This window comes from Drosophila ficusphila, unplaced genomic scaffold (genome assembly GCF_018152265.1).
Source record: "Drosophila ficusphila isolate 14025-0441.05 unplaced genomic scaffold, ASM1815226v1 contig_127, whole genome shotgun sequence".
Lineage (NCBI taxonomy): Eukaryota > Metazoa > Arthropoda > Insecta > Diptera > Drosophilidae > Drosophila > Drosophila ficusphila.
The window spans coordinates 3,015,287-3,042,902 of NW_025064016.1; the positions used below are offsets into that span (position 1 = coordinate 3,015,287).

Consider the following 27,616-nt stretch of genomic DNA (forward strand, 5'->3'; position numbering starts at 1 on the left):
TATTTTAAAATAATATATATTTTTGGTTTACGAATTAAATAATTTATTTTTCATTATTTTTAATTTTTAATTAAGGTTTTTCTTAAATATACATTTAGAGAAAACTGTTTCTGGAAATGTTCCTTTTTGTTGGGCATAATTTCTTCTCAGTGATTTTCCCCACTTTTCCTTACATTCATTCCAATTTTTTTTTGGCAAGTCTTTAAGAATGACAACCCAAGAGGGAAGCGGAACGTAGGCCAGGCGTAGACAAAAGGACATCGGCCAGGAGACAATGATGTCGCCAAAATCGTTGACGAGGATCTGCCATCGGGGGTGCCGAGCAAGGATTTGGAGGACTCAATGCCCGCCGCGACGAGTGTCAATATGAAAATGAATGCGTGTGGTTTTCCTTCTCGTTTTTATTTTTTTTCTTTTCCTGGCGCACCACCTCACTGGTAGTTCTATGTGTGGATATGAATTATTCATAAAATGGCAATGGCACTCTGAGCAGCGACAAGAACAAGAGCAAGTCGTGACGATGCCATTGGAATGTTTGTGGTCCCAAAAAAGGAGGAAAAAACACTTTTTTGTTGCTGTTTGGGTTGTCGGTTTTTTAATACCCTCTTTTCTGAATGTTGGAATTTTAATTTAATTCGATGCAAAACCATCAGCTGATCCAACAGAAAGATAAGCCCTTAAATTTAGATTTTCATATTTGTAATAATGTATATATTTACATGTATTAATATGTATTAAATTTAACATAAAGCAGGTAAGTTTTTGGTTCAAGCATGGTAGAGTATTTTGCAAATGAGTTTCCTTAAATCGCATTATGTCTCCTGATTTTTGCCGGCGCGACAAGTGCACAGCACGAGGCAACAACAATGAGCCGCCATTTGAGATGCCTTCCGCATAACACATACACCCACACATCCACCTTTATGCATATATGCAGGGGTGTGTGTGTGTGTGTCGGAAAACTATGCGACATAAAATGTTACGAGAATGGCGGAAAAGGCCAAGTTGTCGAGTCGCCGAGATGGCCGAGGCCTCTTTGTGGCAGGTTAAAACCAGCCAGGCACCCTCAACTTTAACCCCCATTTGGCAAAGTGAAATTAAGCGGGGATCTTGCTACAAACAACTCGCTATCTTTCAAGGAGATTGAGTTGCAGGTTGTTGAGCTGCACTCAGGAACCTTGGAGCCGTATTTAATCTTCCCCCTTGCAAATTTTACCTAAATCCGCAAGCTAATTAGCAAAATGGAAAAGCTTATAACGCCGTTTGCAAAACTTCTGTATGCTGCGTAAATCAAGTGCCTGGAAATGTGGGTGAAAAGGGAAAACTTACCTGATGTTTTCGGTAAAATTCTCGCTATCGACCCGAGATGAGAAATGGGAAAATATGCATTAAGGGCCACGTATTCGACAGCAACACAATCGTAGTCATCGTCGGCATTAGCGAGTTTCCCTTCTGGTTAACCCCCCCTTAACAGCTTAACCCCTTATCCACTTGAATCTGCTTGCATAACAACAACGACAAAATCCATAATATTTGCGCAATCAAATGAAGCTAAAAAAAATTAATCGAGCAGCGGCAGGAGGAAAAGGAAAAAAATCCCAACAAAAGCTGGCAAAAAAATTGCAAAAAAGTAAGGAAAAAATGAGTTGCGTGTGCTCTTTCTATATTTGCATATACATTTGCATATGCCTCTGAACAGTGGGTTAGAAAAGGATATTGGAAATATTTGTTTCAAAAAGAGATAAATGTCTTACATTTAAGAAATAAAAATTTAGATGGAACTTCATTAAAATCTATTATTAAATAGTATGTTGTGAAGTATATTCAAAATAAATATTAACTTGTTGAATTCTGAGAATTTTTTTTGATTTCCCACTGTTGCAGACATTCTTGCGTGGCTGCTGCGAATTTATATGTGTTTTGCGGGTTAGCATTGCAAATTCTCGTGACTTGGCTAGAGCTTATTCAAATGATCCGAAGAGTGTTTTGGCCAGATAGAGGAGGAAAACGAGAGCAGGGAAATGGCAGGGAATGTTGTACATTGTAGGCTCAACGATGAGTTGACTCAACCTTGAGAGTCAGCCTAGTAATTAGCTCAGTGCTCGAAATTATTGTGGCAATACATTGTGGTTCACCGAAACTTTTAAAACTATGTTCAGAATGCCTCTCGCTCCAAATTTAGGTAAGTATTCCACGCATTCACGCCCACTTTCTGCCTAAGCACACTTCATTTGCGCGGTAATAGTTATTTGCGGACAGTAAAAAACAAAAAGAACATAAAACAATTATAGTCCCGCCGCAGCGCCGCATAAAAAGGAGCGGAGCAAAAACCTTTGACAAATTTTAGTCGCTACTCCGTGGCAAGAGCTTTGCACTTAAGGACCCATACAGCCAGGAAAAACAGTCAGACCCTACATATTAACCAATTTGGTTTTAGAACTTGCTAAAAAATATTTAAAAAAAATAGATTTTTGGAACAACAGCGTAAAGTATTAAAGGTAAGAGGCAATCAGTTTGGCGTTTTAATAAAAAGCTTTTATTTAATTTTTTAATTTCTTTAATTTTGCAAGATACAATTTTGTTGCTTCTAGCTTATATTCCTCCAACATTTTTCGTAACTTTTCTCGAACGACTACTGTACTTTCCGAAGCCTTTTGTCGCGGCAAACAACAAACTGACTTGCTAATGAAAAGTTTATTGCTGCGGGGCTGTATGTACATAGATCCCTGGCCCTCCGAGGCTGGGATGGTCCGTCATGGACTGACATCTTGCGGCGTGGCTTGTCATGGAAATGGAATGGCTGCATGTATGCATACTTTTGCCCAGCCTCTCCTGTTTCGCATTGTTGTCGTCTGTTTAGTGCTAATATTATTTACACCAAAGTATACCGAGTGGGGAGGCAAATGACAAAGCGACATAGACGCATAAGCACTTTATGTGAATGACGCCCCCAGGCATAAACTAGAATTATAACGCACACACTCAGAGGCGATGTTATGGAGCCGGGAAAACAAAGAACTTTGCCGAGGGGCAAGACAGCCGCAAAAGTATGCAGCAACATTTTGTGAAACTATATTTTAAAGGCAAGCCAGCATAACGGCAACAGTCGGTGGCAGCATCAAATGAGCATTAGATATGGCCCAAAGCCAACCAAAACGAACCAAAGGGGTATTCAAGGAATTCTAAAAACCATTCTTTGTTTGTTTTCTTTGGTTTGCCTTTGCTGGCTTTTTCTGATTCGACGACGTGTTTGCGCAATAAACCTTGAAAAGTCATTAGAAATTTTTCAATTATGCAAAGAGAATAATAAACATAAAATCTTTTATGAAACTCACAGGTAGTGATGGATAAATCAAAGAAAAACCAGTTAGCTTTAATGCAATCAAATTTGAATAATCCAGCTTATTAAAAGCACTCAGCGTTTAAGCATCAAAATAAATAATTTAATTTTAAACATAAGTACGCTTTATGTGTTCAATAAGCAGCAAATCAGTTAGCAATCTTCTTAACATAATCAGGTAATCTTGAACGGATCTCACTTGATAAATGTTCTACCATTTTATATTTTGCCAATAACCAATAACCTTTTGCTCCATAAATCGCGCATCTCTAGCGAGTACACACCGACTTATGCCCCTGTTTGCTATCCTGTTCAGGTATTTTACGAGCTTTATATTGAAAAACAATAAAACCACCCATCGCACCAATTCACACACACGTACACACATGTGGCAAACAAATCCCACATCGCCCACATCCACGCCTACTGCTACTGCTTTTATAAATTTTTATTTTAATTTTATTTTTTTTGTTCGGCATGGCTTTTATGTATTTATGGGGTAACATGCAAATTGAAAAGGAACATGAGCAGCGACACGGAGATGCCTCAGCGAAAAATGATTACAGGCATTTGTGCTTCCCTCTCGTTTTATATTTTCTTATAATGCAATAAATAATTTTATTATGTGCCGAGACCAATAAACACATTTGGGGCAAACAAATAATCGAATACATGCAGATGCAAGGAGGTCTGGGCGAGATCCGCATATAAATCAAGGATATGCAAAGGGTGTCCTTACGCGAATTTCCATCTCCTCTATATTTCATTTCTTTATGAATCCAAGAAAAAAATAAAGCTGAATACCTAGTGCTCTAACATTAATTTTAAATGTTGTGGCAGTTTTTTTTAAAACATTAATAAATTTATAACACAAAGAAATTTATTGTCAACTACATAATTGTTTTACTCTTATAGACATGGTTTTTTAAGTTATTTACCAAAAAAAAAAAAAAAAAAAAATTGAGAATTTCTTATAATTTTTTCAAAATCGAAAGTTTAATTTTACTTGAAAGAGCATTTCCCGTTCACTTTGACCCATTATTACCCACTCAATCTTTTCATCTCACATTGACATTACGAAATGAGTTTTGCAATACTTTAGCAATTTTCACAGGCCCTCAAATGCAGACAACACAGACACAACGTATGAATGTGCGGTGGGGAGGCTACTTAGCCACGCCCCCTTAGCATGCTTTACGCCTACATGCCAGGCTGTAATGCTGGAAAATCCACAAAATCCTGTTAGCTTAAGCTCATTGGGTAACTGGCGAATAGAATGGGGAGTACGCAGATACGGAATGTGGGGTAACTTAACTGCAGATGGGTAAGAAATTTCCTCTTATGGCAGTACAAATGATATGCGTATTTAAATGGAATGGCAGTAGCTTATCCAACAAGGCTAAAAGGGGAACAAGAAAGCACCGAGCAAAGTCAAACTCAAAGTGGTAAGGTAAATTCAAGGAAAAGGCACGAGGTACAAAAAACTCAGAAAATATTCGAAATAAAGGAAAACATGAAGGATTTTTAAAGCCATAAAATGAGTTGGCTTATGAAGACTTAACCTTGTAATCGTTTAGCGCATGATAAAAATCTAAACAATTGGTGCCGAGAATGAAATTGTTTTTAAATCATCACATCTATCCTAAAAATCTAAGAGGATAAGCTCTGCAAACTCTAGAGGTATCGTATGCTGTACAAACAAAAGGTTTAGGATTTATATAATAATTTGTGTCGTTTGCCTTTTGAGATTGAGTCCTCACCCGTATTTAACTATAAGCCTCCGCATGAGTTACTTTTGAATTTCAGTTGGGGCCAGCCAAGCTCCTGAAACACACTCTTCATCGCCAACTCCGGCCCAAAATGGTAGACACTTTTTGGTCATAAAGCATAAATCTGCAACACAACAACAGCAGCCACCAAAAAAAACCAAACATAGAAAAAAATGGGAAACAACCCGGAGTGCAGTATAAGTTCAAGAGCTCAAAACGGGCTGGAAATATATCTATGTTCGTATTTCTGCTCGCCCGCCCATTCTGTCGCTCGTATAATGATGCCAAGTTATGTTGCCATGTGTTTTGTTTTGTTTGCTTCTGTTTGCCTGATGCACAATTTTTTCTCGTTCAATGTTTGCTAACTTGGGCCGATAGTCATAAATTCCGAGGCAACAAGAAATGTTTTTAAGTACGAATTGCTAGGAAGAGTATTTCATCCAAACATTTTTATTGAAACAAGATTATAAATAATAATAATAATAAGCTGGTTTTCGGTAAATATTACAGCAAATAAATAATTAATATTTGCAAGCCAAGAACTTTTAAGAACTAATAAATTAATAGAAATTTTAAGTTCTTAAATTAACTTTTGTATACATTTTGCTTGTGATTTCTTAAAATTTTGTTTCTGTTTGTCTCGATTTAATATTTATTTTCCTTTTGACCTCTTTTACATCACCCTATCATTTCTACAACATAAGCTTAAGCTGAACTTTTCTTGGAGAGGGTATTAGGCCTTCTGTTTTATTGGTAAAAATAAATTTCCCATTTTCGGGCAGATGCAAGTTCAGTTACCCGAGTTCAGTTGGCTCTTGGCAAGTGGGCCATAAAACATAAGCCGGTGGAGAAGACGCGAAAAGATGAGAACTCCACTAATAATTTTGGGCGTTTTTCGCTTCGTTTTACTTTTTTTTTTTTTTTTGTTCCAACCAGAGGCCACGCCCCCGCAATTTTATCGTCGGCCAAGGCATAAACTAAAAATTGAAAAAATTGGGCCCCCGCAAAGCAGCAAACTAGAAATAAAACGGAGGGCGGTGGGTGGCAATGGAAAAGTCCTGGGAACTGCCAAGAGATTTTTCCCGCCGTAATGATAATTCTGGTGGCTTTAGTTGCTCTTTTTTGGATTTGTTGTTGCTGCGGCTCGGACGTCGCCACAACAGCCGCAAAAGCCGCAGACAAACGGTGAGGAGGGGGTACCAGCTATCATGCATTTTTGGTTTATAAATTCAGTTTTGGTTTGCAAGCGTTCAGCCGGAAAATGCGAGAATTCCGGCCAACCAGACCGAAAGGAAATGCCGACGCATTTTTTGCGCTTATTTGTAGCATAAAAATTCAGTCTTAAGTTGTTGATAAAAACTTGTTTTTATTCAGGCTTGCAATTTGTTCGCCCATTAAAAGTGTATTGGTCAAAAAATTTTCTTTGGTTGTTGTGTTTGCCCCACTCTTTTAGTCTCGGCATGTCGGTCTCTGTTTGGCCAGTTTTAATTGGCCTTGTCTACTTTGTTGTGTGTTTGCAAAATGTTTGCATTAAATTAAATAATTAATTTGCAAAAGTCAAACAAGTGGTTTGCTTATATTTGCCCTGAACTTTACTTTGTAAATTTCAGTTAATTAGTTGGGGCTTCAACTGCTTTGATTTTAAATTGGCCCAAACATCCGACTAAGGTATACATACTTTTCCATTAATAAGAAGTGAGTAATTAGGTGTCGAAAACACAGCATTTGAGAATGAAACATTTTCTAGCTTAATTAAAGTTTTGTGTGTATACAAAATAAATCTGTGAGGGAACATCATGCAACAAACCTAATTAAATTCTTGTTTAATTATTCTTTATATTATTGTCTTGGAATTATAAGAAGAAAAGTATTTTATAAAAAGAAGAACACGATTCCAGCTCGTTCTTTACTTCACGGTGAAAACTTGAACGCGCTCTGCACTTTTTCATTTATACCTAACATTGCTTTCATTTTTTTCTGAAGTTGCACGGAATGGTTGGAAAATTCTGCTCACGCCGCTCAATTATGGCGCTAATATGCACTTGACAATGTAATGACATTTATTGAGCGGCATTGGCATTCCCTTCATGGTTGTCAAAAGGGGGGGCAAATGGCGAACGAGAATCCTTGGCGGACTGATTGAAAGTGTCAGAGTCGGGAATTCGGATTCAGCAGCCAGACATTTGTCGCAATGTGAAAGAATTCCTTGCATGGCGCCCTCCAGGCTTGAATAGCGTTAATTTCATGTTGCTGACAAGGCTTATTGACAGGAAATCGCTCGCTGTGGTGGTTGCATGGGTGGTTTTTTGGGTGGCTTTGGGTGGCTCTGGGCCAATCCGGCGATATTTGTCAATGGGCCACAAAAAGCGCGACATTTATTAATCAAACTGGGGAAGATTGCATCGCCTTAGGTCGCGTCTAATCAAACCATTTTCACATTTCCGAGCTGATTTTCTGCATCCCCCTGCAGCGCATCCAATTAAAATCTGTCCTTTGAGTCGGCAAGGCAAAGTTGCTATTTATCAATATGAGTGCAACGAGTGGGATCACAGCTTAATATGAATTTAAAAAAAAAAAAAACTTCCAGCTCACTAGGAGATGCGAATGATGAGCCTGAAAAATGTAAGCTAGTTAAATTATTTTGTAAAACACTTTGATCTTCAAATTACAAAAACGTTAAAACAATTTTTTGCCATGACCCCACAATTTTCTACTATACTTATTTGCTTATTAGTTTACTTACATTAGGGGAGGGTGGTCCCATACCGACCCCCTAAAAGGCAAAGGCGATAAAGGTGAGAAAAATCACTTTTTCAGTTCAGTTCAAAAATTTACTATGTAGAGGGATCAGTTTACTATACATCTAAATGATAAGTAAGTGCGTAGGTGCTTTGAAGCGTTAGATATTCAGGCAAATATAAAACTCTACTTTTTGGTCGTACTCAAAAGTAGTGGTCCGAAACCGACCCCCTATTTCTTAACAGAAAAATTTAATAACATAAAATAGAATTTAATGATTTTGACGTTTATTAGGAAATATATTGAAGGTTCTTTCCAGAAAATAAAAATTAATGTATGAAATAAAGGGCACTGTAGTCAATTGATGAAGTCTGAGTTGTCCTCTTTCTCATAGTAAGTTTTCGCGTTGTTTTCGCGTTGTTTTTCGAAAGCCGCTCGCTGATGACTGTCTCTTCGCTGTCTTCTGATGTTTTTGCTGTTTCTGTTACTTTTCTTTACTGAATCTTGTTTACTTTTTCATATTTTCCCTCAAAAATACGCTATGACATATTAAGCTGCCAATAAATGGGGGTCGGTTTCGGACCATCACCTAGCGGTCGGTTTCGGACCACCACGACCTTTTCTGATTAACTCCTCGGAATTAACTAAAGACGCAAAGAGCGATGTAATTCTAATTATGTGAGTGAAAGCTAGGACTATCAACGATCAGAAAAATTTACTCTCCGATTTTTATGCGGAGAAAAAAATTTAAGCTCAAGTTCAGTAAAGCTCAAAAATAAATGTCACAGGCGTTGAAACAAAACAAACGGAAAAATTGCAGTGAAACAAAATAAGTCAAAGTGGCTATCTATCTCCAAAATGTCTGTGTTATAACAGCTTTTCACTGAAGTTACCGACAATTCGGCTAGCATCGCCATCTCTGAGAAACATGGGGGGTCGGTATGGTACGACCGGTCGGTATGGGACCACCCTCCCCTACCTGTTTAAATTCATTATACCTCTTTAAAAAAAAGAACAGAGTGATACTCACACCCTGGAAAAAAATATTTATAGGTATGTACATATTTTCAACATTTCTAACAGCGAGTGCAATGTTTTAAAAACATTTTTGTCTGTCGATAAAATTGTTTTTCGTGTTGAATTTGGAACTGTGTTTGCAACAGTAGCCCCGCAGCCCTGTCAAGCTTATCTTTAATTTTGTATCTACACTAAAAAAAATTCTAAAATTTATGTTGTCAATTACCTTTATTTAAATGTTTAATCCATCATAAGCCACTAAGAAATTCAAAGCAATTTAAGCTCATGAAAATTTTATAATTCGTTTTTATTTTAATTACCCTAAAATGGATATATATATATGGAACAACATTTTACACGGATTTCTCCCTACATTCAAAAATGCAAACTATGTTAACGCCAATTTCTGCATATTTAGAACATTTTAAACAGGGGTTATTTTGCCGTGTTTAGGAATTGTATTTGCTTGTTTTCACGGGAATTTCCGCGTGGGCGAGGCGCGATAAGTGAAATCAGCAACGCTCGCAGCGACAAGCAAAACACGAACTACAAATTGTTTAACACAAATCGCACTGCCATTGTCCCATTGTGTGTCGCCTGTTACGGCTGTTTGGGTTACATTAGGTGTTAGCCCGCCCAAATGTGCAAGTGTCGGCCCGATAACAAACTGGAACATGTCGGTGACAAGTCCGAGGGAAAATGCGTGGCGACAGGTGCGCCAGTTGGTTAAATTACGATAAGGATGGGGGCCAGACTGGTGCTAATGTGCAGGCAGGTGGAAGGATTTGCGGCGGATTTGACATTGAACGAGAGCCGAAATGTAGGCAAAAGCTAATTGGGGATTTACTGTACAGCACTTGGATTGTGGTCTTCTTAAATATCAAATCGCGGTTACAAATCTTGACTCCAGTTATTAGGCTACATAAAATTAAATTAATGCCGGTAATTTAAGATGTAAAAGTTTTTTATTTAATTTACTTGTAAATAGTTGATAAATAACCTTTAATTTTTAGTATGCTTTCAACCCATCGAACTGACACTAAAATTCAATCCAACTTGGCAAAATTAATTAAGTATCTAAAACGCTTGACAAACTTTTGAGCCAACTTAACTTCGACATGAATTCGCACTTCATTACACAGCCAAGGCTGAATCTTTCGCTGGCAAAACCCAGGTTTTGGAGTGCCTGACTTGGAAAATGGGAAAATCCATCGGGCAATTGAGTGCTTTCCCTGACTGAGAAAACTTATCGCCTGGCAGAGTGTCAGGAACACCGCTGTCCACATTATCCGCACCGCTCCTTGATCTCCGTTGAATGATGTCTGCGTGTCACACTTTTGCCCAAAGTGCAATTACCTATTTGTGTCACGTGCAATTTCAAAGGAGCACCACCAACCGATCTGAGAGGTGGGCGTTTGGAAAGAGGCGTGGCAAGCCAGCCCAGCCCGTTCATGGGTATGCACATAAATAGTGAGTGCATCAAAGTCAGAGCGGTATTGCATGGCTGCTGCTGATTAGGGTACTGAAGCAGTTTGGCTGCGATTCGAGGCGGCAGCTACCACTGCAACAGCAACAGCTACAACAACAGCAACAGCTATTGCAACTGCAACTGCAGCAACAGCAGCAGCAGCAAAGCGACAACAGCAGCAACACCCCAATAGCCAACATCAGCAGCAGAGCCATTGTCAAAACATCAGGCAGGAGTTAAGCAAGTACACCAATAAAAAATACCCTTTCTTAAAATATATCTTTTATACAACTTCAAAAATTTTAAACTTGTTTTTTACTCGCTTGCAAAGAATATTAAATATTTTTTTTTAATAAAGAGAAAGAAGAAAAAAATAAAGAAAAAGTTGAAATTGCTAAATTTACTAAAACGTTCATATAAAATTCATAATAGTCAAACTTGCATTTATCTTTTTTATTCCTTTTAAGAATTTATTTAAAAAGTTTTAAAAGACTTTGTATATGTTTTTTTCAGTGCATTCGGAGGCAGGCCATCCTGTCACTTTCCCTTGCTCCTTCTTTGGCCGCAATGACGTGCCAATTGTGCAGCCACCAAACGCCAGTCCTCCTTGCTTCTTCTGGCTCCTCCTTGCACCCACCTTCTTCTGCCCCCTTCTCTCCATCGTCCCTGTCAACAGCAGGAGCTCCTCTTCCCCTCTTGCCCCCTTTCGCCTCCTTTCACCCCCTTTCACTCGCACTCAGACCCGATTCACTCCTTTCCCCCAATTCGTGGCTTAAATCACGTTAAGATTTCCAGCGCTACGACTTGGCATGTTTGCTCTCCCTGCCCATCCACATTGCATCTGCAAAATGCAAACATCTCACTGACTACAAATGTTCCCCGGCCACCCTCCCTCCCCCCAAAATCTCGCCCACCAACTTCACTTTTGAGGGGCGTGTCGTCAAGCGAATGTGACAATGATTTCAGCTTCTGCTCCAAATGTCGGTTTGCTGTGGCAAGCAAGACCAGGATTAACTGCACAACAAGATGGGCGTGGAAAGGGGTCATTTATAATTAAGTATCCATGTTTAACGAAAAATTAACTCTTCCTCACATTTAGTAAAAGAACTTTTGGTATATCATCCGAAATAATTCCAACAAGTATCACTAAGATTTTCCTTTTTTCCGCATTGATGTTTTTCAGATTTTACCTGGACTCCTAAATATTTAAAAAAAAACAACTTTTATTTGATGGGGGCTGTATATAATCTTGGGTATCCAGCTTAAAATTTACGTATTTATCCTTCCTTTTCAAATCCTATTTCGGCACTCACGTGAAAATATTTGGTACTTCAGTCAACTATGTACTTCCTACCAGGGGACAATTTTCGAGTCTGTTATAGCCACACGATTCCCGCCATAAACCACTCGAAACTCCAATATCTGCACTCGAACAGTGCAGCCTGACTGCGGTATTGAAAACGTGCAGCCCCTTTATAATAGCCAGATTTTCTTCCCGGCCCACGACAATAATATTTACGGCTTTTCGCCTAAATTCCAATTAAAATTGGATGGCTTAAAGTGCTCGCCTTGACTTTCTGCCACGACTTATTTTTACCATAGTGTTCGGGCTCGTCAGTGGTCGAAAAAAAAAGCGGAAAACAATATTCCGGCGATTTGAGCGCTTCTAAAAAATGGATAGGCCACCTTCGCATGTGTTGGCCACTGCCGAGCAATTAGAGTTCTACAGCGGCTGACCGCTAGAAATACACGAAAAAAATGCACATCAGGAAATAGAGCAGGGAAAAAAGCGGAAAAATGGAGGAAAACAGCATGAATGAAAGGAAAAATGCACAGCAAAGTAGAAAATCGCACAATCAAAACGAAACTGCTGACCAGCATCGATCTCTGACGACGACGACGAATCGGAATCGAAATCGGAATGGCAATGGCTATGGGAATCGGAATGGGTGTATGTACACTGGGAATAATACATACAATATATCCTAATTAGGTAAACGAATTAAAATATTTTTATGATTTATTTAAAACTTAGAAATGGATTTGTTTTAACATTTTTTAAGGATACTTAATTGAAGTTGTCGCCAAAAGTCTGAACTCAAAACCCACTCTAGCATAAGTTTTGATGTTTTTTTTGAATGGTTTGAATACATAGTTTAAACTTATTTTACAACGACTGTGCTATAATAATATAATATTATTATTATATTATATATTATATAATATTATATTAATATTAATATAAGTAACTGATATGATGAAAGCTTATCCTTCTGTGATTGAATAAATTCAAATTTAACCGATTGCTTCCAAGGAAAACAGTAATTAAAAATATGTAATAGTTAAGCAAGTAAATCTTTAAAATATATTTTGCACTGTGCAAAGAAATGGTAGCCGATTCTAGAGCGCTGTGGGCCATTAAAGTGTGGACGTTGTAGCCATCGGGAGCTGAAAAACGGGGAATTCGAAAAGGAGGCAAGGAGCTATCGGGTGAAACCCGCAGCCGCAGAGTCACCGACATGGTAAAAATTCATGTTTGCCAATGTGTCCTTCCAACGTTCGATTAGAGTGTGAGTGTGAGCGTGTGTCTCTGTGTGAGTGTGTGTGGTGTCCTTCTAACTTGTGGTGCGTTGTCCTATTTACGTTGTCGTACTTCATGCATTTCAATCACCAAACACAACACAATTTAAATATGCTGATTGGGTGGCTGAAATTTCGGTTGGTCGCCAGCCTCGCCAGGGACATTGTTTAAGCCCGATCCGCTGGGTTGAGGCCATCTTTAATTGGCTTTGACCATCTTTTTTTGTTGCTATATTCGCCCATCACTGCTGTTTCGGCGGTGGCCATAAATTTTGTTTATTGATGAGCTGCATTGCACCGCCACATGTGACATTGCTTAGCCGAAAATAATTTAATTAATTTTTGTTTGCGCTTTTCAGCTTAAATTCCTGTTGACATGCGAAATGGCTTTTTATAATTGGCTTACTTCGCTACGATGTTCGTGGTTTTCCTGTGCTCCTGTTCCATGAAAATATATGGTTAAAGTGCTTTCAAGCGTGCCGAATTTATTAGCTAATGGTGTTTATGGAATAAAGTAAGATCTGTGTGTAACTTATATTAAAAGTTACCTTAAAGGTACAATTAAAAACAAAAGTAACAAGAACAAAATTATTCTGGAATAAATTTCGAACTCCTGCATCGAACTCATAAGATAATCATTTAATAAGCTCTGAATTTCAATCAGCCTGAGACAAAGAAAATACTTATTGAGTAATCACACTAAATCCATCGAATCCGAATCCGATGAACTTTTTCCCGTTGGTAATAGAGAGTGATCCGAGTATACACCTCTGATTTCCCCCGACGATTGCAGAAGGGGTTGGAAGTTGGCGGAAAATTCAGTGGAGGCGTCGCCGAGCTAATCTGCTCGCTGTCAAAAGTCATTGGAACAATTCGAAATGACAACAAATATGGGAGTCGCGCAGAGATACAAAGCACCTACATCTGTATGGAGTACGAAATCTGCCAGGGGGCGGGTCTAGGGATTGGAAAAACTTGGAGCAAACGAGAAGCGAAAACTGCTGACAGTTGCATAAACAATAAAGGCAGACCCCCCCGAAAAAAAGCGAACCCAGCCAGCGAAACGAGCCAACGAATGCGGTCAACATCAAAAGAAAGGACACAGGAGGAAAAAAAAAAAAAAAAAAAAAAAAGTGGAAAGGAAAGAAAGGAAAGGGGTGAAATGGCGGAAGAAAGGGGCCGGCGAAAAGAAAGCGAAACGAAACTAGAACTATTACTGCTACTGCAACACACATGCAACGAGTGGCAAGTGTGGGACTGGCTTCCATAACATCCACCTACCGATTCCGCCCATCCACCTCTCATCTCCATGATGGCTAGAACAACAATGTGACATTTTTTCCGCTTTGACGACAATTTCCCTCGCGGCACAAACGGCAGCGGGAGCGAAGCTACAGCAACAGCAGCAATGCAACACCATCGCCATCGTCACTGCCGAAACTAAAGCTATATAGCTATGGCAACTTAACGATACAACGGGAGTGGAGGATCCCAAAAACAAAGAAGGAATTCCTGATCTCAAGTTATAGTTTCAAATACCCTTATGGTTTCGGCATTACTATATAAAAAATATATATTTGTCATCTATTTCTTACTATGTTTCATGCCTTAAAAAAGAATGTGGTATAAAAGCAAATGTACAATTAATAATATTTTTTTAGTTTGCTTAAAAAATAAATTCGTCTTATTTAATAAGCTTCAAATTATTATCATTTATGCTTAAAATATTTATGGTGCACTAATTCAGCATTCAGAACTATTTGTAACATATATTTCGATCTTGATCAATTAAGAAAATATTCGGCCATATGCAAAACTATTCAAAAGATATAATGCTCCAAGGAAGAGTAAGATAAAGGGAAGTCCAGAGATATAGTGGATGTATATCAACATGTGCAAGGAGCACTGGCAACAGGATTCGCAGGGCTCTTCATTTCAGCATTCCCTGCCTGCCTTTGCCCGTGGATCACAAAAGCACGAAATTGATTGTGTAAATAAGAAAACGAAAATGTCGTTAGTTTACGTTTTCCGCTGACAAGCTTTTGAAACTGGCCAAAACCCAAAACCCAGAACCCAGTACCCAGAGCACGGAAAAGGGGAAAACGGACTGGCGACTGGGAATGCAGTGGCAAATAAAAGCGAGATGATGCAGAGACCAAATGGCGTTGAGATAGACAAAGAGTGCGACGAAATTAAAAATGGAATTTACTCGTTAGTCGCATTTCCAGTTTATTGCCAACTGACTTTGATGCGAGGCATTATCGGTGAAAAATTGATAGCTGCCGCTCGAAAGGAATCTTAGCGATTGCAAACGGATAGAGTGGAAAATTGCACAAAAGCATTTTGCAAGAAGCATCGACAATTGGCTGACAGAGTCAATGAATGAGTCAAAAGTGTACAAAATGTTGAATAACCATTTTCCTTCTAGAAGCCTCCTTTTGATTTTAAATAATTCATCGAAGATTGTAAATTGACCTTGGCCACAAGTTAAAAGGCCAATACAAATGGCTGAAGAAACTATATGAAATACTCTAGAAGGTCTAAGGAAGAAAATAAACATTGAAAGTTTGGTGAGTGCGAAAAGCACCGGAAACAAAAGGAAATAGCAAGCAAATAATTTAACTATCCTTGTGGTGCTTTTCTAGCCGACTATCTTTGAATCCATTTTGAACCGACTATCGGTCAGTTGGCATTCCACTTGCCTTCCTAGGAAGTTAGGAAATGTGGTTGTGGACCTTTTTAAAATTCCAAAAGAGCGTTTCCGGTGTCGTTTTGCAGAAACACACAGAAGAAAAAAAGGCTTAAGACGATATTATTTTAATATTTGGGATGTCTGACTTAAAAAAAAAAAAAGTTAGTAAATTAAAATATTATTTATTTTTTATTTTACACTGTATTCCTATGTTAAAACTTAGGTTACAGGGAAGGGGAAACAGCCATAGCTGCTGGGGCAAAATTAAAATATTATATTATACAGTTTTATGGAAACCTAAAAACATTTTCATTTGTAGATGAAACTATTTTATAGATATTTCGAAATATTTTTATATTGTTTCAAAATTTTGCAAGCCATTTTTTTCTTTTAATTTTTTTAAGATATTTAAATGAAAGCTGAAAGTTTTTCTTTAGGCAGCTCACAACCCACGTTCTATTCCCTTTTGGCGCCACCAATTTCTGGCATCAGTTCAAAGACGCCTGTGCAGCATTTCCCCCTTGTTTCACACAATCCCCGCAGCCCCGCCTTGGGCTACTTATGCCCATCGCTGGCTTCCAAATTGAATGAAAGCACATTTTGATTGAAAAGGAAATTTACGGTGAACTTATATAGACTCGGACAGGAACCGCAACAGTTCGAAGGACTTGGGGCACCTCCTGCATAGTCGCTTCAACAGCCAATGTAGCGTTGGCCGTCGCACCTCCCGGCGGATTTATCAGTCAATGTTTGAAAATTAGTTAACGGGTGTGCCCCAAAGTTTTTTTGCACGCCAACTTGGCCAAGAAGTTCGTTTCGCCCACCAAAATATTTAAGGCTCAATGTCCAACGAAAAAGGAAAACAAGGCCAGGGATTTCTTTGGTTTCGTTTAATGTAAAACGGAAAACCTCAAGCGTTTGAAGTTTATGCCTGAAATTAATTTAAGGTTGGTCAGGAGAAAGTTTGGTAATTAACCTTGAAGAAATACGGATTTCAGCTAAATACAAATTTAATTTAATGTTATAGATCTAAAAACTTTATTTCACATAGATTAATTTAGATAGATTATGATTTTTGAATACATAGTGTTTTTAAAGCTACTATATAGACACAAGTTCCTTTATTTTTATAGTCACTACATTATGTTTTAGATTAATGCGTATAAGAATAGATTCATTTGATTACAATTATTTCTACTCGCTGTGCAATATATACTTTAACAAATTTTTATAAACTCGAAAGTAAAACTAAAGCTGTAATGGATTTGTTGTGCCCTCTGGTCCAGAAACCTTTTCATAGAAATTATAAAATCAAGGTATTAATTTTGGCTTGTATAAACTTTGTTTAGGAGTAATTAATTTGGGTAATATGTATAGTTCATAATTTGTATTTTAGGTACTTCTTGACATTCCTGACACATACAACGTATACTAAATATATATTTTTTGATTAATTGATACCATTCAAAGCACATTCATTGAGATATATTTGATCATATTTGCAAATATTTTGTGATTCTTGTTTGACAATCGTTTTCGACATTCTATCCTGCTTAAAACGTATCCCTGCAAGTTCCCTTATTCCAGTTAATTATATTTTTTAATAAATTGTCACTGCAACACACATGCAACGAGTGGCAAGTGTGGCAAGAACGGCCTGGACCGAAGCTTTTGCTTCAACCATGTTTCTACACAAAATTGCAAAAATGTGCTTTTCCCACTTTTACATTTACCCAATACATTTGTTTACCCAAGACAACCACCATCGCCGCCTCCACTTAGACACGAACCAAGTGCAGCCGGCAACTGTGGAAGCTAATTCTTACTGTTTCCACTTTTGGGCGTGTTAGCCAAATTGGTTGCCGGTTCCTGCAGTGGAACCCATTGGGCTGTAGCATTTTTAGCGCGGAAAATTTCTTCAAAAAATATTTTTTCCTCTGTACGGACCTCGGGGGAATTTCCAATCAAAGTGCGACCCAAAATTTCACTTGAACCTGCAATAAAAATTTTACGAAATTTCGTTAAAGTGATTATCTCAACTAATTTTTTTCATTTTAATATATATCAAATAATTTTTTTCTTACCCAACAAACCATCGTGGACCACGGTGAATTCCAATACACAATTTTTGAGCGTTTCCTTGGCCACATCAAAAGCAAGGGCTTCATTGAAAACTGGGTTGAGAGTGCCCCTTTGAACGCCCGTCTTGCGTTTCTTCATCTTTTTGCCACCAGGTCCAAGGAGAGTAACCTTTACATACGGATCCGAAGAATTCCGGGCATCGTCCACAATTCTCAGATTTCGAGCCTTAATCAAAACCACCATCAATCGTTCTGCAGATGGCAAGTAGGCCAAGGACACCATAATATCTCCCAGATCGACTTTCATATCTTGAGCAGAGGCAGAACTTAGTGGAGTCCAAAGTTTCAGTTGCTCACTCAAATCCAAATTGGCCAAGTGCAGCTTGGCTCCTCCAATGCAAACGTGACGGGAATAGGCATCAAAATCGTACAGCAAAATCTCCACAGTTCGTTTGTCAATTACTCCGGCTGTGACCTCAAAAACGAATTGTTCGTCGAAAACTGGAACAGGAATTATTTGTTAATTTCAAGCACTTTTTAAGTTATTTAAATATATAAAAATATTCACCTGGGTTCAGAGTTCTCTTGTGTATGCGCGTCTGCCAAAAATTCTTTTTATCCGGAAGCAACCTTACTTTAGCGTAGGGATCAGCAGTTCCGCTGAATTGCCTGGGCTGAAGATTTTGAGCCTCCAGGAGTCTAACATTTAGCAAACCTCCAACTGGATCGTAGCCAATGCTCACATGCAAATTACCACGAACTTCATTAAGGGAAACCGGATTAATGGTCTTTGGCTGAGAGTGCTGCAAAATAGTAGGAATTAGATATGAAAATAATATTTTAATTAAAAACTTCACCCTTTACTTACACTTCTATACAAGGTCATATCGATCTTCGTGTGATCCAATTTGGCATTCATGGAGGAAACTCTTGGGCGGCTGGGATGCATGGCGAGAACCACATGTTTATCCGATCTGGCAATGGGAACCGAGGTGGTTGAGCAGTAGGACAAGGTGTTGGACTTCAAACTGCCGGTGGGTGAGGTTGGAGTTGGTGGTGCCGACTCCTCGGTGGTGTTAGACACCTGTTGCTGGATGGCAGCCGTAGAGGTCACCGATGCGGGTACCCAAAAGGCCGGGTCATTGTCCTCGCTTTTTAGAGAGGTGGGGCTCAGGTTGCCGGCATTTCCACTGCCGAATTTCCCACGCGGCACCTCGTTTATGTTGTCCACATTGTAGCCCACGGCTCCAGCTACCAAAGCTTCCCTGCTGAAGTGAAAAGAAAACAATTGGACACATTTTATATACGGTTAGTACCACCTGGGGTGCCTGCCAATTTCGAATTTTTGTTGAAAAAATTTAAATTACCCTACACCGGTTCCGCATTTTCGCAACGAGAATTTACCCAATTTACGCTTCTTTCCTGCAGGTTATTATTGAGTTTGACAATAATAAAAAGTTGTTCATTTGCTCATTTTTATAGGATTACTTTTTAAATCGAATTTTAAGAGTATTTTTTTTCGTTTCAAAAGGCGATATTATACTCTTTGTTAAAGATTGACAAATTGTAGATAAAAGATAATAATTATGTTTCTAAGCTCTTACCTCTGCTGATCTTCATCCTTTTCGTTGGCCGACTCAAGGAGATTCTGCTCAAACCAATTTAGCCGATACCTTTTCGAGCAAGTGGTGTAGAGGGCTGCACCAACTGCTGAAACTACCAGAAAAGATACCGAGGCGTAGACGCCAATCTGGGCCAGCGAAATGTCCTCCTCACGTATGACAATGTCCATTTCTACTGTTATGGGTTAATCTGCAAGAAAAGAAATAAAGGGGCTGGGTCAAGGAATGCACCAAACTCCTCACACAAATCACATGAGATGCCAACGTGGGTCAATTACACGTCATGACCCCATATTGACATCCCACCACCTGGCTAATGACACCCAAACTAGCCATAAAACATTCATTAGCAAGTCAGAACCCTGGGTTGTGTGTGCTTGTTTGCCTCATAAATAAATCAAAGCTCGGCACCCCACGTCCGAAATTCATCTTCTCCGTTCGCAGGCTTTGTGGGTTATTAATTGAGCGGCTTAAGGCGGCTTGTGGGTTGAGGTTGGGGCACCGCAGAATCCTGACCAACGGCACGTGCTGACAGTTCCCCACCAGCTTCATGGGTGCCACCATGTGGATAATGAAGGGGGTGCGGGGCATTGTCTTTGTTAAGCCGCAGCCACACAAAATTGCCATAAAGGCGCCTCGGCCTCGGTTAGTTCGCAATTAGCCGAGCAAACTGCCAGGTGACCCTCATCCCAGGAGCACCTACAAAACCTACAAAACCACCAAATTACACCCACACTTGAAACAAAAATACAGAGGGTAAGTGTTTTTGCAGTACTTTTAACCACTGCGACAATTTTTGTACCTCTTTAAAGACAGCAAAATAAATCTATTTTCATTAAGGAAATATATAGTTTAAGCTATGCTTTTTGCGCTTGAATTAAGTCACACCTGATATCCGTTGAAGATAAAAACTACAACAAGAATTCCTTCATTTATTTGTTGCTATTCCTTTTCCTGTTTAGTTTTTTGCTGTGCAAAAGAAATGTAAAGAACGCAGTGAGCTGCCAACAAAATGAAGTAATTTCTGTTGGTGAAGCAAAAATTTATTACCGACTTGTTAATTAATTAGTATATTTATATTTGAAAGCCTCCTTTGGATGAGTCCCGCTTTTACTCTATTGCCTCAGAACCTTTCCCCAACCATCCGCACCCTTTTTTCTGCCCAATTTCGGCAAATTTACTTTTCGCTCATTATTTATTTACGGCCAACTTTTGTTTTGGGTCTACGCTTTCTTTTACGGCAATTGCACGAGGTGAGTGTGCGGGTCCAATTCCCTGTTTCCCTCATCCTCTTTAGAATTCTGGCGAAATCTTGGGGCAATGATTTATATGCCCTTATGTGCAAATAAGACAGTTCGAGGCTAAGTGAGCGAATTTTCTGGCCTTAATGTGGCTGCGCGGCAAATTTATGAAATTAGTTCTTGTTTAAACTTTGACAGTTGCGAAGATAAGCTGCTATCACATAATTCTTCTTAAACATAATGAATTAAATGCAAAGAAGAGGATCCACATTTAAGCGCTATAATGGACTTTGCAGTGGCATTTTTTGTTACCAGTCAATCGCCTGTAATCCTTGCGAAATATGGCAAAATGCCATCGAACTGATAGCGCCCACCTTGATGCCAGCTTTTGTGCCGCGTAAATCACACATAACCCAATCAATGTCAAATTGAGCTGATCGCACAGCCACGCCCCTCGTCATCAGTCAGTTATTCCGCCTCCATATCCTGTCAGTCATGTCCTGGCACTCGCTGCTGGCAAAAATGTTTGTCCCGGCACATGTTGCGATGTGACTTAAATGAAATGTCATACCCTTTTTAGAGTTTGGGGATTAAAGTTTTCAGTTGAATAGAAAGATGTACTTTTAATTAAATTGGCTCCTTCTAAGTAAGGCAGATAACCATGGCTGCTAAAATGATTCATTCAACGTTAATTTAAACTTTCAAATTATATCTCTCAAATAAAAGTTTCAGATGCAAAGTTGCTGCTAAGTAAATTATGAAAAGTGCATGTAATTTTTAAATGAAATCCTGAAAAAGACTGCACAATCAAAGCCACAAGCAAAAATCCCATCCTAGCTTGACTTCATAAAAAGCCCATTCATATCTGTTATCCAGTTGAAAGGCTTAGATGAGGTGAGGGTATTTTAAAGAATCCGTGCCACGCTTTTCACTCCGTTTTCCCCCTGAATTTCCCCGGTATTTGCCAACATGTATCATCCACACATGTGTGGGCTTGTGGGCATAGGGATTTATTGCTCCTGTCATAAATTTTAATACAAAAACCGCGCTTTGGCCCTTTTGGGCCGTCCGCCTGGCATTCGGTTGGCTTTGTAAATCATTTTGCGGCTTTTATCGTGCACATTTTCACTTTTCGCTGGAAAAGCTAGATAAGGCCGCACTACTTCCGCCTGCTTTTGGTTTGGTTTTTGTTGGCGTCGCAGCAAAGTCAAGGGCAGCAATGCGTCCCGCCAAGTTCCATAATATGTTGTCAGAGTGACTAAAATTAAGTTTATCTAATCGATAAAATCAACAGCATGGTTCATTGCCTGCCTGGGAAAACGGTGAGTGTGTGGGAACAGCGAATTCCTGTGATTTCACTCGACTTCAGCCGGCGATTTCATCATCCTCGCTTAAAAAATTAATAGATAAAGATGCCTTTCAGCGGTCGCAGCGCCTTTGAATGGCACAATTATGGCAAATTATGCTCATTAGTCTAATGAAGTGTTTTGTGACTCAAAGACCCGTGGAATGCCCCCAGTTGGCATTCCATATCCACGCCAAAACCACGCCCTGCTGTCTCTTACAAAAGAATGCGGACAATTGCAGTTGTCAGCAAAGTAAACACCCTATTATCCTGTTGCCGGGGAAGTTTTGTGATGTGAGGTCCGTCGGACAGTCAGATAAATCAAGAAACGAGAAGCAGTCATTAAGAAAATTCTTCTTTTAATCTCATTGGGAGAGGCTCTTTTTACGTGTTGAAAAAAATAACTTAAAGCTGGCTATGTATATTTTCCCACTATATTATTTTAGTAGATAGTTTCTTTTTAAAGCCAACTTGTTTTGATTGAGCGGAAACAGCTCTGCTCATGAAAACCAGCTTCATTAATGCACCAAACAAATTCCATTAAACTATCACTTTCCTGGATAATAGGAAGCACTCTGCTCATATCCTTCCTGCCTTCCGCCGGCATTGTTTGGCTTATCCTGCCGTAGAGTATTGCAAAAGCATTCGCCAAGTGCTGACTGCACACCTGTCCTGGCAACAGTAATTAGATTACGACACCGGGTCCACGAGGATGCGCGTGTTGCTTTCGTCCTCTATTTTGCTGGACAAAAGAGTGACAGAACAAAAAGGTGGACTTGTTTCCGTTGGTTTTCTCTCACCAAAAAAGCGTATTTATGTATTTAAAACAAAGAACTTGCAAGGATAATTAAACCAAAAAACCAACTCCAATTTAATACAACTTTGCTAATTTATGCGAATACTTTCTCGTTCTTTTTTTTTAGTTTTCATTGCAAATTGGTTTGCTTGTAGGCGAAAACTTATGAAGGCTTCCGCCAACCTGGAACACCTTCAACTCCTACCCTTGTTTAGTAAAGCACTAACTCATCTATTGCAGTTTTTATACTGGGTCCCCCCGACCTACAGATGGAAAAACCTTCGGTGTGCATAAACAAGCAGATGAAGTTTAGCCAACATACGCGGTCCGAGGGACACGATGGCCTCCAGAAGGCCGAGTTGACGGATGCGGAGGTCCTGGCCGTCAATAATCAGGCATCAGCAATTTGTAATACTCGGCGTAATGGCACAGTCGAGGTGCAAGTTTATCCACATCGGCAACATCATTATCATCTACTTTGTCCTTCGGCTGGGTCTTCGTAATGTGTCTGTTTTTGTTACTCGAGTTGATTATCCCCCACCAATGGCAGCTTCACTTGTTGTTGGCGTTGATGTTGTTTTTGTCCTCAATGTCAATGGAATCAGCGGGGCAAATTGGCGACTGACCCCATCGCAGTCTTGGCTAATTAGCCATCAATGAATATTTATGGCTTAGGATAGGGATAAAAGGGATAGAGACTGTAAGCAGTTGAGAGCTTTCTGGAATCAGTTGACAAACACAAACTGAGCGAGAAATGGAAAAGGTTACATTAAAAAGCTAAAAAGTTTTGTACCCAAGAATATTTAACTATTCAATCCTTCACATAGTTCTAAGCTTAAAAACTTTACAAAATTCAAAACTCTTAGGTCAACAAAAGAATTCCATTTAGAAGCCGATTCCCCACAATCCTTTCATTTTCATTTGAGCCCTGAATATGCGATAAAAGCTGAATAAAAGATCCCATTAAAATCAACAGCCATATGTCAATTCGCCACAGGCCATTAAGCCATGATACCCAACCAGTGGGACACAGAAAATATTGAAAATAAAAAAAAATATAAGAGAGAAAGACTGCAAAGGCAAGATAAACAGCAATTTAATAAAGTGACCCAGGGTTATGCGCCTCAGTCTAAGGGCGAGAGCATAAAAATAAACAATAAAACGCTCATTAAAACGCTGAAAATGCCCAAGGAGTAAACAACGGAAAATGTTTACATGCGAACTCAGGACTCAGGCGAAAAAAAAGAAAGAAAATAAATAATAAAGGAAAAAACATGTTCTGTCGTGGGTTACGGAAATAATAAGTGTGATATTAATACTCGTTCTTGGAACAAAAGGAAACCCAACCACACACACACACACACCCACATGGCGAACCCACAAAAAGGAGCCCACCCATTGGTGTGCCAGAGGCTAAGGAGCTGCCAATAACTCAACAAGTTAACAAACATGGCCGACTGTGAGCTCCTTTATGGCCTCGTCAATGTTGGATGCGGGTTCAGGCGACGTTTTTGCATTAAAAATGCATTAATCTTTGGACACGTGATAAATATTCATGGCTCCTCGGCACCCAGAGATGACTATAATAAATGCATTTCTTTACTGCAGCCTGTTGACTGACTGGCACGCAGTATCCCAAACAGAATGTTTGACGAAGGTCGCCAGTAAAGAGCTTCGCTCGGTAACGAAATGGAGGTCGGGGGTCACGGCCAAATGCGGGTGATTCAAGGACATGCTTGTTGTGTTTGAGTGGCTCACTGGCAACGTGGCCGAGTCCTAACTTCTCCACCTGGCCAAACAGCCCGCGGCAGAGAAATTTCGAACGAAATCCTTACTGCAAACGGAATGCGGAAAACTGCGGCGAAGGATCCCGCATATGTTCAAGTACACACATTCGCCAACGTTCTCGACTAATTAAATTCAAATACCTCCGCTTGGAGGAATTTATCACAGTCACTGCACACAGCGTTCCACGTGCCGTATACGCAATGCAATCACTTTAATCAGTAATCATCTGAAAAGTGGGTGAAAGGGAAACTCATTTTCCAAAACAAACAATTATAATGGATAAGACGTACATTGTTATAACTCAAATTAATCATATTAAACGATATTAAATGTGCAGTATCTTTAGATACTTGTATCGCATTTTTTGATAAAGGATTTATAAATTTAAGTTTAAAAAAAACCTAATCTTTACGTATCTTATTTTAATTTGATTCGTACTGACTGAAAAAGTTGTTGTTCAGCGAAAGTTAAACGCAATTCCCTAAGTAGACTAATTTTCTTTCAAAGAACATTACCATAATGTTTTTTGCCAACTCCTGTGAGAATACATGAAAAAATTGTACTTTCTCTCTCATCTCCGATTTCACAAAAATTTCACTTTGAATCTTTCTCGAGAAAAGGAAGCGGAACTCTTCACAAGAAAATTCTAAAGAAAATTCACCAACTTAACTTTCACAATAAAAGTTTGCCAGCTTATATTTCCTTCCTTCTCTAGAAAATCAATTTACTTGCTCAACAAGTTCGAATTACATTGGCTCAGCAGAAGCATTGTCCCATAAAGACAACAATCAGACATCAAAGCGATAAAACACATCAAATATGGAGTGGCTTGTTTTCCAAACGTGCCTTAACTATTTGTCAATTCATAACACAGAATTTGTATGCAAATTGAGTTCACAGAAATCAAACAGCTGTATCAGCACTTACCCGTTGAATATTCGAAAAACGGTGACACTGAGCCGAACAAAACTGTGCCAATAAGTTTCTGATTCAAATTGCTGCGTGCAATTTCTCGCAACAATATGTTTGCGAAATCCTTTTGGATGGTCCAACGTGGCGTATGCGCAATTTGCTCTACACCGAGCAGCGCATACTGTACGTATGTTTTGGGTCCTTAACGAGTTTTCGAAACAATTTCCTTATTAGCGGGCTTTCATTTATTTTTAATTCAATAATCCCCTGCGCACACTGGTCAATTATTTCAATAAATTCATCCAAGCGAAGAGATAAGTGGAAGCGGTTGAATTTTTCCTATTTGCTCACGCGCCTCAACAACTTGGTTGGAGCGTTGCTGAAACTCGACTGTGTTGTTGTTCACCAAAAATTACACGCAGTTCCCCGATGTCATGTTCCATCACACTCACACTTTCGCAAGCCAAAACACAGATGGGCCCATGGAAGCACACAAATGCAACTCGGAATCTTCGAGTCCTCAAAGGGCAAATTCAAAACATTTTTCCAAAGAAAAATTTTTTTAAAGCTTATAAATACGGTTCATTAATTCTCAAACTTTTAGTAATAGTTAATTATTTACTTTGGACCGGCTACTTTGGCCGAAATATATGCTACGGGCGGAAGTAAAAGCCAATTTTACACAAAAGCTTTCTAACGAGCAACAGCTGGCCCATTTTGTAAAAACGCCCGCCAAATCCCAAGCGGTTTGATTTTCAGAGCCTTGCCAGAAAACTCAAATTTTCACAAAGCTTTTCAGGATTACAGTTACTTATAGCGTTGCCACTTTGTTTTTTTTTTTTAATAATAATTTGATTTTTAAACAAAAATATTTTTCCAAAATATATGACCAAAAGTCAAAAGTTCAAAGCGCCAATTAAAATGAATTTAATACAAATTAATATATCACGATGAACTGCACTTTTAGACACAATCAGCAGAGGTATATTATATACATTTTTTTCCAAAAACAAAATTAGATTGTGGGAAAAAATCAAAGAGCGTGTAGTATTTTAATGACGTTGTGATGGCCTTGATTATGGCGTATTATAAGAATAATATTCGTATTATATATAATTCTTGGGAAATATTTTTGATTAATCTGCAATACTTACATTAAAAATAAATCACACCATATTTTACTAACTGAAATTCAAAGGGAATTAATGTAAAAGTTTTAATAATTGGGAAATCTTATGTATGAGTAATCTAAATTCCCTTTCTAGGTAGATTACAAATCGAAACATTTCCGACCGTGGACTTGACAGCACTTCTAGAGGTACATAAGTACTTGTAGTTTTCAGGCTTATCAAAAACATTTTGCAAAAATCCGGCACGAAATAATTTTTTCTTGTCACAATCGCGTCTACACTTTTTTAGACTATTTTAGAAGCACTAAATTCCCAAAAAAAATTGACTCATGATCTGATGTCACGTAAAACGAGAATGATAACCCAATATAAGGCGCTCACGTTGTGCACGAATTTTAATTTTTTATTTCTGTTCAGCTGTTCTTAGGCTGTTTTTCTTTGCTTTACTGATATTTGATACCATTGTATCTACTCAAGTTTTACCTCAAAGTCAAAGTCAAGTTACCTAACCCAGTTAAATAGCTCGAAGTACTTTCGATTACGACTGCGAACATTTTTTGCGGTTTTAGATTGAACATGATGATGCTGATCTTAACACTGAACCACTGCCATATAGAATTACCAATCGTTGTAAAAACCACGCATTAAACTTGAACTCAATTGAAAATAATAAATGTTCAACAACAATTAAATGACGTCTTTAGAAATCATTCAATAATATTTTGTTGTTTTTATTTCAAAAATATTTTTGTTGTATATGGCGTAGTTAAGACAATTCCCTAAGCTTTGCAAGATTTTTATTTTACAATACTAAGATGGGACTTTCTTTTGCGTTTTGCGTTTTGTCTGGCGCCCTTTTTAATGGTGAATTAAATAGACAGACAATTTCATCAGCCCTTTTCTTTCGTAAGATTGTCTGATTAAATATACTGACATTATAAGAAACACTTACTTTATTATAGTTCAAATAGTTCAAAAGCGTGTCATCAATTTATTCATTCCAATTTCAAGTTCAAAGTTGTATTCAGCGATAATATTGAAGTCATTATCTCTGTTCCCATTTAGAGCCTTCGCAAATTTAGAGCAAGCGTCAGAG

The 27,616-nt window shown here is 38.7% G+C and overlaps 1 protein-coding gene across 2 annotated transcripts; it reads right to left on the reverse strand.

The window, feature by feature from the left end:
• Positions 1–16,558: 16,558 nt before the first annotated feature.
• Positions 16,559–27,490, reverse strand: LOC108090627 (synaptotagmin-5). 2 transcript variants are annotated; one of them, XM_043209422.1, is made up of 6 exons: positions 27,473–27,490; positions 19,291–19,498; positions 18,555–18,954; positions 18,255–18,489; positions 17,690–18,187; positions 16,559–17,599 (listed from the first exon to the last, which is right to left on the reverse strand). In XM_043209422.1, the coding sequence occupies exons 2-6, from the start codon at positions 19,476–19,478 to the stop codon at positions 17,421–17,423; spliced, it is 1,500 nt and encodes a 499-aa protein (XP_043065357.1). In that variant the 5' UTR covers positions 19,479–19,498; positions 27,473–27,490; the 3' UTR covers positions 16,559–17,420. The 2 variants fall into 2 exon arrangements, with proteins under 2 accessions (XP_043065357.1, XP_017044893.1); XM_017189404.2 differs by lacking the exon at positions 27,473–27,490 and adding an exon at positions 25,406–25,766 and having other exon boundaries at positions 16,560–17,599.
• Positions 27,491–27,616: the final 126 nt, after the last annotated feature.